This window comes from Empidonax traillii, unplaced genomic scaffold (genome assembly GCF_003031625.1).
Source record: "Empidonax traillii isolate 1590-97213 ecotype Southwest subspecies unplaced genomic scaffold, ASM303162v1 scaffold177:size1754471, whole genome shotgun sequence".
NCBI lineage: Eukaryota > Metazoa > Chordata > Aves > Passeriformes > Tyrannidae > Empidonax > Empidonax traillii.
Genome location: NW_020955370.1, coordinates 555,423 through 570,475, shown reverse-complemented (window position 1 = coordinate 570,475; position 15,053 = coordinate 555,423). Strand labels below are relative to the sequence as shown.

The 15,053-nt window shown below is 42.2% G+C and overlaps 1 protein-coding gene across 11 annotated transcripts in view; it reads left to right on the top strand.

Moving 5' to 3' along the window:
* TNRC6C (trinucleotide repeat containing adaptor 6C) overlaps positions 1-15,053 on the top strand; it is a 75,374-nt gene that overhangs the window by 38,706 nt on the left and 21,615 nt on the right. For 8 of the 11 annotated variants that reach the window (XM_027886045.1, XM_027886038.1, XM_027886046.1 and 5 more), the window contains 6 exons: positions 544-3,135; positions 10,232-10,441; positions 11,655-11,821; positions 13,037-13,117; positions 13,746-13,803; positions 14,017-14,162. In XM_027886045.1, the coding sequence (XP_027741846.1) occupies positions 762-3,135; positions 10,232-10,441; positions 11,655-11,821; positions 13,037-13,117; positions 13,746-13,803; positions 14,017-14,162 (3,036 nt within the window). In that variant the 5' untranslated portion in view covers positions 544-761. The remainder of the gene's footprint in view (positions 1-543; positions 3,136-10,231; positions 10,442-11,654; positions 11,822-13,036; positions 13,118-13,745; positions 13,804-14,016; positions 14,163-15,053) is intronic. The other 3 variants (XM_027886047.1, XM_027886044.1, XM_027886037.1) reach the window with 1 other exon arrangement.

The following is a 15,053-nucleotide window of genomic DNA, read 5'->3' as shown; positions in this document are numbered from 1 at the left end:
TGAAACTAAATGCAGTATGAATTTAGTGTGTTAAATGTGATGTGAGTGTGTGTGTATGTAATAATAGCTCATGGCAGACAGACATTTTTACATTTTTTTATTGGATGCTTTTTCTTTATGTTTCCCTAAAGAATGAGAATTTAGTCAAAATAAATGGCAAGAGTCTGCAAGATACTCTTCTGTGTTTTTTCCAAATTTGCTTTTTAGATTCTTCACATGGATTAGTGTCTTTACTCACCTTATTTTCTTGCCTGCTTATTATTTTTACTAGTACACTAAGGGCTACAAAACTTTTCCTCTGTTTTAAAATGGGATTGTTTCTTTATTTTAATTGAGAGTTTTTCCAGATTAAAAAGAGAGACAAAATAATATGAGGATCGTGCTCTATTGTGGTGGGGAAAGTCGCTGTGTTGTGTCAGAGAACGTTCTCTAGATTGCAGCAGAATGGAGTGTTTAACTAGTGATGTAAAACAGTACTTACTTAATAGAGGGCTTTTGCAGTGCTTGAACACTGGACTCATTTTTAACCTTGGATCCTTTCAGATCTCAGCCACAGTGGATTGGGAGACCATTATGAGAATTCCCACTGGGGACAGCAGCCCGCTTTCAGGAGTGAAGGCAACTGCAGCTGGGATAAAGTGATAATAGACAGGACTGACAAGGAAGCGTGGCCTTCCATAACCGGAGCTGAGACTGAGTCTGCCTCAGAATGTACTACAGACACTGACTCTGCCTCCAACTGTGGCTCAGAGAACAGTAGCATGGCTACAGGGAGTGCCCAAGGCAACTTCACTGGACATACAAAGAAAACTAATGGCAATAATGGCGCCAACGGAGCACTCGTCCAAAGCACTTCTAACCAGAGTGCCCTTGGAGCTGGTGGAGCAAACGGCAACGGCAGCTCGGCCAGGGTGTGGGGGGTGGCTGCAGGCTCCAGCTCTGGCCTAGCTCACTGCTCTGCCAGTGGTGGGGATGGAAAGATGGACAACATGATGGGAGACGGTAGAAGTCAGAACTGCTGGGGTGCTTCCAACTCGAATGCTGGCATTAATCTTAACCTTAACCCTAATGCCAATCCAGCTGCCTGGCCTGTACTTGGACATGAAGGAACTGTGGGAGCAGGCAACCCTTCCAGTATTTGCAGTCCAGTCAGTGCCATAGGTCAGAACATGGGCAACCAGAATGGGAACCCAACAGGCACCTTGGGTGCTTGGGGAAACTTGCTGCCGCAAGAGAGCACAGAACCACAAACGTCCACTTCTCAGAATGTGTCTTTCAGCGTACAACCTCAGAACCTTAACACTGATGGACCAAATAACACTAACCCCATGAACTCTTCACCAAACCCTATCAATGCAATGCAGACAAACGGACTGCCGAACTGGGGGATGGCTGTTGGCATGGGGGCCATCATCCCGCCCCACCTGCAAGGCCTTCCTGGTGCTAACGGAACATCGGTTTCTCAAGTCAGTGGGGGCAGTGGTGAAGGAATGGGCAGTTCAGTGTGGGGGATGTCCCCAGGTAATCCTGCCACAGGAAACAGCAATTCTGGGTTCAGTCAGGGGAATGGAGACACTGTGAACTCAGCATTAAGTGCTAAACAAAACGGATCCAGCAGTGCTGTGCAAAAGGAAGGAAACGGAGCGAACGCATGGGATTCGGGGCCTCCGTCCGGTCCCGGGGTCCTGGCGTGGGGCAGGGGCGGTGGCAGCAGCGGTGTTGGTGGTGTGCATTCTGGAGCTTGGGGCCACCCCAACCGTAACACCAGCAACGGTGTCAACGGGGAGTGGGGCAAGCCCCCAAACCAGCATTCCAATAGCGACATCAATGGGAAAGGATCAACAGGGTGGGATAGCTCTAGTGTTACCAGTCCGAACCCTGCCATGCAGCAGGGCAATGAACAAATGAACTCTTGGGCCAAAGCTGCAGCATCTGGCACCACGGCTAGTGAAGGAAGCAACGACAGCGGTGGGAGTCAAAATGAAGGCAGTACTGGGAGGGAGGGGGCTGGAGAGGGCAGGAGGAGAGACAAAGGGATGATAGACCAAGGGCAAGTTCAGTTGCCAAGAAATGACCTTGACCCCAGGGTCCTGTCCAATACGGGGTGGGGACAGACCCCTGTAAAGCAAAACACTGCCTGGGAATTTGAAGAGTCCCCAAGGTCTGAACGGAAGAATGACAATGGAACAGAGGCCTGGGGTTGTGCAGCTACTCAATCTTCAAACTCAGGGGGGAAGAACGATGGGTCCATCATGAACAGTACAAATACCTCTTCAGTATCTGGGTGGGTCAACTCTCCACCGGCAGCTGTTCCAACAAATACAGGTTGGGGAGACAATAACAACAAAGCACCAAATGGCCCGGGGGGGTGGGGAGAGTCAGCAAGCTCTACTACTGTTAATAATGCTGCTGCTGCCAAAAGCGGCCACGCTTGGAGTGGGACCGCAAATCAGGAGGACAAATCACCTACCTGGGGTGAACCTCAGAAACCCAAATCTCAAAACTGGGGAGATGGACAGAAATCAAATCCAAGCTGGACTTCCGGAGGTGGAGACTGGACAGATTCATCATCTGTTCCTGGACACTTGGGTGATGGGAAGAAGAGTGGATCTGGATGGGATTCTGACAATAGATCGGGGTCTGGCTGGAATGATTCCGCGAGGTCTGGGACCAGTGGGTGGGGAAATGGCACAAACAGCAAGGCTAATACAGGTACAAGTTGGGGGGAATCTTTAAAGCCGGGCCCCCAACAAAATTGGGCTAATAAACCCCAGGACAACAATGTGAGTAACTGGGGAGGAGCTGCTTCTGTAAAACAGACGGGGTCAGGGTGGGTTGGTGGGCCAGTGCCAGCCAAACAAAAAGAGAACTGTGAGGCAACTGGCTGGGAAGAGCCATCGCCACCGTCCATTCGCCGCAAGATGGAAATCGATGACGGTACCTCAGCTTGGGGCGACCCAAATTACAACAACAACAAGACTGTAAACATGTGGGATAGAAATAATCCTATAATTCAGAGCAGTACCACAACCAACACCACCACCACTAGCACCATTATCAACACCAACATGGTTGAACCTCAGCCATCGCACCAGTCAAGTGCCCAGCCGAACCGGTCCCCGCTGCTTGGCCCAGGTATGAAAGGTTTTACAAGTTATTTTATGATTTTATGAATCTTTTTACCATTACCAATTAACTGAACGCGTCTGTCCTGTCAGCGTGTAGTTGGCGCATTAAAAATAGAAATCCTGCATTTATGTCACAGAATATGTTTGTTTCTTTACTCTGAAGCTGTTTTATCTTAAGGACAGAACTTATGGGACCCAACACAAATTTTCTTACACCAGGTGAATGTAAGAAAGGCCTGAAACAGTGTCTGGTCAATAACCTGGCAGGTTCTTTGATGGTGGACCTATATTTATTTTGGCATCTCTTCCCCAGTTACTTTTAATTCAACCATTTGAGAGTTTGGGTCTTTTGGCAAACCTTTCTTTTCTTATTTGTCTCCTGTTCCCAGTGCACGGGCTCTGTTCATGTTTAGATAGTCTGCATCTGTTTCTTTGCTGCAAACCATATCTCTTGGCAACACATGTTTGTTTTAAGTTGCATAAATTTATGGTTTTGCTGTTTCTCCGTCTTGTTGTCTTTTATGAAGGAATGGGCAGTATCCTGGATTTTGTGTGATGCTTATGAAGCAGGATCGGTTAAACGCATTAATATTCAGGATGGCTGGGAAAAGTTATTCTAACTTCAGCTGTGCTTCAAAGACAAGTTTTTAGACATCTAGGAATTTCTGTAATCAAAGACGGGTACTCTTGTGGACAATCAGCAAGGAATAAAAATGCATAAAAAATGAGAAAAATGCTTAAGGGGAAGGTATTTAAATAAAAGTTAACACCAGCAGCCCTGATCTGTATCGTGACCACAGACCTCTCCGAAATTAATCTAATCTTGCAATGCTGTTACAAATTCTTCATCTGATTTTTGTCTCCAGGTTTTTGTTCTGTCTTGGTCATGACTAAGTACTCTCTTTTTAACCACAGTTTTTTCCAAGTAGAATTTGTTCTCTCTTTTCCAACAGTTTTCTCTTTGATGTTGTGAAATAATTCAAATTTACTCTAATGTCTGTGTAAAAATAGTCTTGTGTTCCCCACTCTGGACAAATATTTTAACAGTTGAGGCACATGTTATTGGAACATGTTATTTTAATAGAAAATATAATAATAAAATAATGTGTGCTCCCAAAGGAGAAATCTTTAAATAGCTTTTTACTTGGTCAGTTCAACGTAAGTGATTGATAATTAATTTACTTTAAACTTATTTCATCCGCATTTAAAACTTTACCCATGGAACAAGAATTCAGATTTCTGAATTGTAGTGAACCTATCAAGATTTCTGAATTATAATGGAGCTATCATGGAAGTGAATTTTTGATTGGTTTAGGTGAGGTTTTGTTTGTCCTTAAGGGGATTTTTGGAGGATTACCGTGGTGCTTGTAAAACAGTTCATACATAGCAATGCGTTGTTAATGCTATTAAATAATCTAACATCTTGCAGAAGAACACTTACATTTCTGAGTCTTTCAGATTTTAAAAAGGGAATTTAAAACCTGGTGTTAATCTGCAGTGATTCCTCTGGAGAATGGACAGGGTAGTAAAGGAAGGGTTTCTTTGAAGCAGTATGTTTATACACTTGGGAGAACTTACGACTGTAACCTCCTGCTCAAGTTGCCTCATGACCATGTTAAAGTTACAGCATTGGGCGTCTTGTAAAATGTGATTTAGAGAGATTCTAAGAAAAACACTTCTTTTTCTAAAAATGTTTGAAGATAAACAAAGCCAGCTCTCAGAATACAGTGAAGTCAGCATGCCAGGAAGTATAAAATGAGCAATAGTAAGGATAATTCAAAATACGGTTCTGGTATTAAAATTGAGGTCAAGCTGCTCCAGGCATAAATTAGGCCTTTTGTTGTGTATTTTTGCTCCATATACTTAGGGCTGTGCCCAAGAGGTACAGGTATAAAGGCCAAACAAGGGAATATTTTGAAGGATTACTGTCTAATCTGCAAATGGAAGCGAGAGCAGTCCCCTGAGCCTTGTTGTGTTCTGCCCATGTTTACTTGTGGCTGTGCCCAAGAGGGACCAGCCTTGTGCTTATCTTACACAGAGAGCAAAAATTGCAATTGCAAGTGATCCCATTAACTTCCCATTCGGAGTGCAGGGGCCCCAGTTTCCCCAGTGCCAGGGCAGCTGCAGAGCAATATCCTCTTGGTCTGTGTGGAAATTACACAGACTTAAAACATCTACAAATCATCTCCCATCTGGGACAGCTAAAAGATGGGAAGCAAGTAGTGAGTGTCTTCCCTCCCACGCAGACGGGGACCTGCAGCTTGGAGTCATGCTGTTTAACTGTAGTTTTTCCTACTCCAGTTCCCTCTCCACTTGGCTTCGCTTTTCCAGCCTCTGCAGTGAGGGAGACAGGAATCCTGTAACCAGTAGACTTCAGTAATCCACAACCAGATTTCCTCCAGCAGCAGTTCCTTTCCATGTACAGTATTTCCACGTGAAACACAATCAGGCCATTAGAGGCTGTGCCATAGGGCACAGTTTAAAATCTTGTCTAAAATCTTGCACCCCTTGGACTGCGTAGTTACCACGGGCATTTTGTCGTCTGCATGGGTCATGATGTGCTTTGCCAGTCACATTCAGGGAGCAGAGTGAATAAGAAATTGTGGATTCTGTTCCTCTATAAGTAGGGAAGGTGGTGCAGCTGTAAAGCTGTCCCAGTCACACATCCTGAAAGCAAAAAAGTGGATTTTAATTTTGCTGTACAGCACTAGTTAGGGGTTCACAAAGGATTAGCAGTCGCCTTTAGGGTTGAAGTTTATGGTTTTTTAGTTTAGAAGTGGAGGCCAAGTTACAGTCTTGTTATTCAAGTTGTCACCCATCCCCAGAAGTTCTCCAAATTCTTTGAACACAGCACTTAAAAGCTATTGATGGGAAGCAGATGTTGGTACACACTTGATGAAAATGCAGAATGCTCCAAGGAGTTTCTTTTTCTATTGGAAAAGAAGAAATAAAGAGGAGGGGAAGGCGATAGATGATGTGATAAATGTAGTCCTTTCTGGTTCTAGGAGCTTGGTCCCAAACCTCCAGTGAGTTAGTTAGGAAGATGAGCAGCAAGCTGATGGGTTTGAGTTAGATTTGATTTTAATCTAAATTACTTGTGCATAATTCTTCCCAGCACTTTTAATTCGTGCAGCTTTGATACAAGGGGAATAAGAAGTGAGAAGAGGTTTTTCAAACAGGAATGATGAAAAGAGATTTTTGGATCCCAAACAGCACGAGATCCTTCCTCCAAGTGCTGAGGAGTGGGCTTGATGCTTTCCTGTTCCCATTAGGCTGTGAGAGCCTGGCAGGTTTCCAACCACCCGTCCTCCAGCTGAGGAAAGAAAAAGCAAAAGATGACATAGGCTTCCCTGTGGGGGTTTTAGGTCAAAAATTAAGGTCTTTGTGATTCCTAGACAGCAGTAAGCTTCAGTTTTAAAAATCTTACCCAGGCCTAAGTTCTGAAAGCTCTGGACATCTCTCTGTTCCTTTTGTAATCCTGTGCCACTGTCTCAGTGGTAACTCATGACAGCCATAGCCTGTAACTGATGTGAAATGCAGGATGCAGGTGATGTGTTTTCCTTACTTTGAACTTCCATCAGAATGCATTTGAAACCAGCTCAGCTTTGGGCTCAATTAGGATGCTCATGAAAACCTAAAACCCTGTTGTGGGAGCTCAGCCCGTGAACAGCCAGGTTTTTGGGGAGCAGCCAGGTGATGATGAGAGACCTGCCCTTGATTTGCACACAAGAGTGATCTCACTGCTGAAACTCAAATTAAAACTTCCTGAATGCTGAGCGGTACAAGAAATCACAGAGTTCCACTGCATGAACTGGAATCCCTTCAAGAAAAGGAAGATCTGAAAGGTTAATGGTTATAGATGGCTCTTAAATATATATGTGTATTTATTTATATTTATATAAACCCCTGCCTTGTACGTGCACACCCTATATCTTAATTTCTTTTATTAACAGACTAGTGTCTAATTAGTAAACAATCTCTTTTCTACCAGTTTCTTCTTTTTTTTTGTCTACATAAGGTTCTAATATTTTGGTTTGCCCGTATTGTAGTCATGTGTTCTGCTATTTATCACGGACCAGCAACTTCAAGGAAAACAATTTCTGCCATCCAAATGGCTATAGGGTTATTTTGAGGGAAAACAACTGCATCCTGCCACAGCTTAGTTAACATTTCACTTTCCCTTGAGGATTTCCTGTTGGCTCTGGCCCAATGTTAATTATGTTTTTATTTCTATAAAACAAAGCTCTGCCAATGTGTCCATGTTTATTACTCACTGTGATCTTTTTGTTTCTTGAAATTGTAACAGTGTTTAAAAACTTCAGTACTAAAACCTCTCTTTCCTGCCAAAGAAGCCTTTATTGGAGCTCATTCTGTTGCAAAACAACACTCGTGCAGATCTGGGTTGGTTTTAAGGAGCTTTTTCTTGAGAAAGCCTAAAGCACATTATTTTCATAAAGAAGTTATTAAGTTTTCTCCAAGCAGAATTTTTGGAAAATGTTAGGCAGGTTCGGGTTTTGAGGCCATGCAGAGTTTTGCATCGTTCATTCGAAAATGTAACTTCATTCACCTTCAAAGTTTCTAAAACAGAATCATATGGAGTCATAAAAAGGTAGCACAGAGGTAGTAATGTTGGGACAGCAGGTCCTTACACAGAGAGGAAACAGGTTTGCAACTGAGAAGTACTCTGGGATTTATATACAGGTTAATTCTTGCAGTGCACATGTTGTTTCTCCAGCAGCCTTCACATTTTATTTGCTGATTTTCTCCACTTAGTTTGATCTGTTCAGATAGTTTTGAAATCTTTTTGTTGATTTATATTGTTTGCTTTTATGTACTTGCATTACTCTCATTTAGTAAAGGCTGGTTCCTCCATTATTGGTAATCCTGTATTATTTGCTGCTCAGTGAATTCAAAAGCACTTAAAATAACTTGGACATTACACATCTGTGGCCTTTAATCGATGATGTTGAATTTATAGTAAAAAGCAACAGCAGGAACAGTTCTTTTGAGGTTTTTATTCTATAGGGTAGCACACTTTGGCTTTTTAATATATTAATTGTGTTTTAAGGATGATTCCATAAATGAATTAGGTAGAGTTTCCAGTATAGGTTGCATGAACTCAAAGAAATGTTAGTATTCTGCACTGTCTAGTTGGTGCTGTAGAGATGTTTTGTTTCTGTTTCATTTGCCTGCAGTTAATCTTTTTCAGCTGCCAATATGATTAAATACACACAGTTGTCTTCCAGTTGCCTCCTGAGTAGTGAGGCAGAAATTCAAATAAAGCCTCCCTTAAATAAAGTTGGCTTGAAGATACGAGCAGAAGCCTTGAAAATGAGTATTTCAGGTGCAGCACCAAGGAAGCTGTCGTGTTAAACAGAGGTTCATTTAGATACATCTGTGGATCTGCCAGTTTATCTTCTTTACACACCTTAAAATAACATTGATAGAGCCTTAACCACAGCAATTTGGTTTCAAATGGAAATCACTTTTATGAAACAGTGACATTTTGGGTTGTTTCAGGAGTATGCTTTAAAACACAGTGGATCTTGCTGGTAGTGAAGGAGGTTTTTTAAGCTGTTTGTTCCTGAACATGTCATTGTGGTTTGTGCCATCTGCACTTTGATCAGTATCTGATAGAGCTGCAGTGGCTTCAAGAAATAGACCCTAAAATGAATATCTAATATGGGAACACTGGAGCCGTGGACAGATCTGAGCATATCTATTTGAAAGGAATTTTTTTCCTCTGCTGGCCAGCGTTTGAGTTTTCATTGGCAGTGGATGTTGCTCCAGTTTTTGGTAACAGAAATTCTGTGGAAATCAGTGAGTCCCGCAAAGACTTGTTGCTTAATGAAATGCTATTTCTTGGTTAGCTCAAATTATTTTGAGGTATTCTTAGATATAGTTCTTTTGTGGTGATTTCCTTGTCATTGTCTACGTATTCTAGGTGTCAGTTTGTGGAGAAAATGTTATTCCTGCTCTTTGAAGCCTTCCCAGAGTATTTTTAGAGAGCATTGGGGAGTAAAAAAAAAGGAATGCTGCCGTGGCAAAGTAGGCATTTAGTTCTTCAGCTATAAAATACCTGTCTTAATAATATTCATCTCCAGTTAAAAGAGAAGTTCCTGAATTAGCAACCTAATTACCAGGGGAAGTTTTAAGCAGACTGAATTCTGCAGTACTTGTTGAGATCTCGGTTGTCATGTAATGGGATGCAATTTTTTATAATTGTGGAAAAATAGGTTAATATCAGCTATCTGTATTTTTGTTTTCTTGCCTGTTATGCATCTCCTTTGTATATGTTTAGAAAGTACCTTGAACTCCATCTGTGATCCAAGTTCACTCTGCAGAAAAAGCTCTGGTAATCATAGTTGTAAATTCAATTTACCCTTTTGCTGTGTTGGTCAGGGTTGCTCTGTAGGGCTCAGAAGCTCCATGGCTGTTCCTGCCACATTCAACTTCAGGGCTAAAATCGTGTCATATGGATTTAAGCGCATTACATTCGAGCCAAGCCAGACTAAGGCTGTTTCTGCATAGTAGCTTACGTCTTTCAGTGAGTTAATGCAATACTCTTTAGGAAAACAGTGACTTCTACCTGCTGTTCCTCATGCTTTGACTATGGATCCTAATTGCAATCTTGTCTAGTTCCCCTAAAAAAATCACACTTATTATAATGTAGAGGCTCGGTGTTGAAGGGGTACGTAGGGAGCTCAGCCATGAGCCCTAATAACAAACAAATAGCATCTTACTCATAGGGCACCAAAAAAGAGATTTTATCATTTGTAAATAGTTAAAAGGAATCAAAATAGGTTGAAATATTTCAGTGGATCAAGGCCTGACTCGGGTTGGGTGTCCTGGCCACTGGCCCTGCTGCCTGTGCTCCCTGAGCCCTGTTTAAGCCGCTCTGAGAAGTCACGTTTGAAGCAGCTGCTCCTCGGGATCAGGTGTGCTGCTCACCTGGCTGCTCCTGGCTGTGGAAAAAACCACTTTCTGCCTTGACCACCTGGTGTTACTGTTCAACTAAGAACATTTAGTGAAATGTCCACCTTTGAACTGAGTGACAAAAGAAGCCTTCCCTCTCATCAGTGTTCTCCTTTCCCTTGCTCCAGCAGGCTGGGGAGAGATGCCTGCTGTCCACACAAAGACCGAAGCTTCTTGGGGAGAGCCCTCGTCCCCTTCTGCTGCAGTTGATAATGGCACTTCGGCGTGGGGGAAACCCCCCAGCAGTGGGACCGGGTGGGGAGAGAATCCTGCCGAGCCGGCAGGGACTTATGGAAGAACAAACGCTCCAGCTGCTGCCCCAGCACTGTGCAAACCAGGTACGCCTGTGGATGTCACGCCCTCAGAGGCTGGGGGGAGAAGATGGGAAAGTGGGGTTTGTTCCTGCCAGCTGTTTTAAACAGCGCTTCTGGTTTTCTGTGCATTGACATCAGAGCTGCATTTGCTGCCTCTAACTGTGGATACTGAAGGTATCAAATTAATAAAAAAAATATGAGTATAGTGCAGCAATCCAGTACATTTAAAGGAGAGTAATTTTGTGTACTTGGGAAGCAGTATGGTAGAGAGGCAGGAACTGTGGAGCTGTAGAACAACATGACCAGGTGCCCAAAGAAACCTGTAATTGGGATGAGAAGCAGCAGATTTCAGCCAAAGTGGGACTGATTCTGGTAAGAAAAGCAGCACCTGAGAACAGCAAGTCATAACCTCACTGTTGGGTCAGACTTGAGGGAGTGAGTGTTTTCTTCAGCTATTACAATTGTTCACAGGTTCAGGAACATCCTAAACTACTTCCTGTTTCATGATTCCTAACCCATGTTATTTAATAAAAATCCTTTATCTCTGAATGCCCTGAAGGCCACAGTGATTGCTTTTGGCTTCTGTTTTGGCTGTGGGAGTTGCCTGGAGTTCACTCCTGCAAAATACCATATTGAGAGATAGATAGAAGGCCCAGAAAACATAAAAGGAGAAGCGAGAGGTCTCAAGATGAGTAATCCCAGCTTTAAACAGAGTAAACAGAATAAAGTGGACTGAGGGGACACAACCTCATTGCTGAATAGAAAAGTGTTCCCTGCAGCCCACGAGCTCCTTTCAGATTCCATTCTTCCGAGATGGGAATGAGTTTCTGACCGTTAATGACCTTGAAATTAGGGTTTGTTCGTCAGAAGAATGTGGCAGCTAAAATGGTGAGATTCGTTGAAAGCAAAATAGCACTTAACAAGTGTGTGGTCATAGTTTGTGGTTCCCTGTTCCTAAGGAGACCAGAGTGGCCATGACCACAGATCTTGCTTGTTCTGGGGAAAGCAGGACTTGTGGTTGCTGGATTTTTTTCTTCTCTAAGTATTTGGAGAAGTTCTCTTTTGCTAACTTCACAGAAGGCGTCCTTATCATTTAATGCCAGTTAAACTATTTGATAAACCTTTTATGTCGCTTGGAAATACTCATGTTAGCACACTGGATATGGCACGAAAGGATATTTCTGTAAAATTTGCAGGGAACTGAATTAATATTTTTCTTCTGCCTCTTTCCTTCCAGCTTCAAAATCTATGCAAGAAGGCTGGGGCAGTGGTGGGGATGAAGTGAATCTCAGTACTAGTCAGTGGGAAGATGAAGAAGGAGATATGTGGAATAATACTGCTTCACAAGAGAGCAGCTCCTCCTGTAATTCCTGGGGGAATGCCCCGAAGAAAGGACTTCAAAAGGTAAAACAAAAATAAAGACACTCTCTAGGAAGAGTGGAATTAATGTTAACATTTGTAAAATAAGTTGTCACAAATTTGCTGTTGCATTACACCTGAAATTAAATCTCTGACACCTGAACCCAAGCACAGCTTGCCACTACAGTGGTTCAAGTACAGCCTACCTTGTTTCCAGGGGAAAATGGGAGATCTTTGAATTTAGGCATGTCAGATGCTTCGGGAGTTTTGTTGTTGTTTGCCTTTGTTTTTTTTTTTAAAGTTTTATAAGCTTCCATGTACTCTAAAATGAAAATGTATTAACAGAAAGAAAAAAGGTGTTAAGGGGACTTTCAGACACTTCCCATGATGGTGGGAAAGCAGTAGTTTGTGATGGATTTGTTTAACAAAACCAGCTGTTTTCTGTTTGTGACGAACCAACAGATAACTGTACGGGGTGTGTGTGTGTGTGTGTGTGAACAAAGCAAACTTGTATTAATGCTGCACTCAGCCGAGAACGTAGAAAATTGTGTGAGGAAGTTTCCCATTGCACAATCTTTATTTCAGGACAAGGCCAGGCTGTAACTTAAAGGAATTGGGAATGCATTTAGCCACTTTGTTTGTTGTTCCATTAGCCAACAGTTAGGCCGGTGATTTGATCAAGTATGGTTGTTTCTTGTACTGTCCGCAGCCCAAAACAAATCCGCGCTTGTCCCTTGGTACTTTCTGGAGAACTGAAAGGAAGAGACTTCTTAAGGATTTTGTGATAGAAAAGCTGCACAGAGATCTTTTAAAGGTGTTTATCTAGACGCTCTTGTTTGTTTTTAAGAAAATACACTGAGTAACATTCTTAACTTCAAGGTCGCAAACTTGTTTTTGGGAATGTTTTTCAGGAAGTGTTGTACTATTTTGGCTTTATTTCATTACGTTTTTCTGCCAAGGATTAAAATGAAATACGTAAATTCAAAGGTGGCTTTAATTCAGTGGTCGGCAAATCAAATACTAAATAGTACACTGAACACCTATTCAGCTGAGATAAAATTGGTTACACTTTTGGGGGAAGAGAATCGTAGTCGCGTTGCTCGGAGGGTTCTTCAATACTTTCTGAATTAATGTACTAATACATCTTTCAGTAGCATGTGTTATTAATAAAAAACACTTACCATTTCTTTTATGTACATCTCACTGGTGTGTAAGTGTGGAAACCAGCCCATTAATGCAGTCTCCCATTTATTTACTAAGGGCATGAAGACATCTAGCAAGCAGGATGAGGCCTGGATCATGAACCGTCTGATAAAACAGCTCACAGACATGGGCTTCCCTGTGAGTAGTACTCAGACAGACACCTCTGCCTTAGCCTTGGTAGCTCATAGTTCTGACTTGATTTGTTTCAGACTGTAGCTGCAAAAAGATCTTCAGTCTCTTCTTCAGGTCAGGAAGCAGCTCTGTTGCCTGCATTTAGCCTGTAATTTCAGAAATCTGCTGTAAACTGGTAGAGCGCTCTGAAATCAACCGGAGGATACACTTTGCATGATGGCATTTATAATATTTCGATGTTTAGAGTTTATGACAGCAGTTGTTGCTTTGAACTGCAGTAATAATTTCACTCCTGTTCCCTTTTTCTTACTAGACAGGTAAAATGAGAATATAGCTGGATTTTCTTTTTTTTAATAGAAAAATCATTGTGATATTTAAGTTGTCCGTAGGAAACAGGAAGACGTTTAAACAGAGCAGTGTGGTTTGACCTTGCAGAGCTGGTACTCAGCAAACTGAAACAAGTGAATTGTGGGAATTGCCCAAAGGAGAAACAGAAATACACAGAGACATTATTTAGGCTGCAGAGTAAATATTAAATCCTGTATTTAAGAGATTTATCTGTTTTCTCAGGTTGCTTTGAAATCATATGAGTGTGGTTACCTTTTTTCTTAACATAATTCATATTTTTTGACAGAGAGAGCCAGCGGAAGAGGCCTTGAAGAGCAACAGTATGAATCTCGATCAGGCCATGAGTAAGTATCTGTGTAAGTAATTTTTTTTTGTCTTTAAAGCAACAGAGGAGCCCTTCATGATTCTGAGAGTTTTATTATATCCAGATCAATTGGGTAATATTTATTTTCTTGCTTTTGCTTTTGCAAGCAAGATGTATTTCTCAGAACTGCTGTTAGCAACTTTACTGTCTCTATGTTGTCACCTTTTCCAATATGATTTCCTTTTCTGTGCAGGTGCTCTGCTGGAAAAGAAGGTGGAAATGGACAAGCGTGGAATGGGAGTGACCGACTATAATGGAATGGTCACCAAACCCCTTGGCTGCCGCCCACCACCAATCTCCAAAGAGTCTTCCATGGACCGCCCCACCTTCCTTGACAAGGTGAGCTCAGAAATAGGAATGTGAGGCACAAGTCCAGATGATTTCCACTATCTGTTTAGAAAGCATAGATAGAAGTGTGATGGCTTTATCCCTTGTCTGGTCTATTTTTAATCTTGTTGGGAATCCAGTCCTTGTGCGAAGGACCAGTGATTTGATTCCCACACAGAAATAAACAATGCTCATCACCAGTTTTACACTTGAAAACTCATCAAGAAATCAGTAATACGATCAAACTAGAAGTGGAAAAAACAATGAAATGAAGCCCAGAAATCCTTTCATTCTGTGAGGGTCCAGGCAGTCGGTGACCCTTGCCCACATTAACAATCAGGCAGGACCAAGGCCAAAATCTTCAAGAATTAGGCTCTTAGTTCCTCTTTCAGTTTTGAGCTTCTTACAGATTTCAGTGAAAGTTCAGTACCTAAATAGGAAAGAGAAGCTGAGGTATTTTTGTTAAGTCTCAGAGCAGACACGCACAGTCATAAATAGCTTCTCCAATGAGCTTCCCTTTCTGTGGTCATGTATGACAAATTTCACAGCACCATTTAATGGCTGAAGAGAAGGCTCCACAAGTTTGTGGTGTCCAAAATTCAAAGTGACTAAAGGAAAGAATATGGGGAAAAGTGCTGCCAGATGTTCAGTAGGAAATGAGATTTACAGCCTGACACAAAGTCCCACCAGATCACCTCAGAATCCCCCGAAAATAATTGATAAGGAAAGAACAATCTCATGTGCCAGATCTGTATTTCACAGGTTATCTAAAGGTTCATACAGATGAGTGGTGATAGATTCTGAACACAGAAATTCGTGCTTTTCACAAACTGTGCTGAAACCAATTCATTTCACATAAGCTGTGTACAGGATGTGAGGCAGTAATGGTACCTGGTCATATAA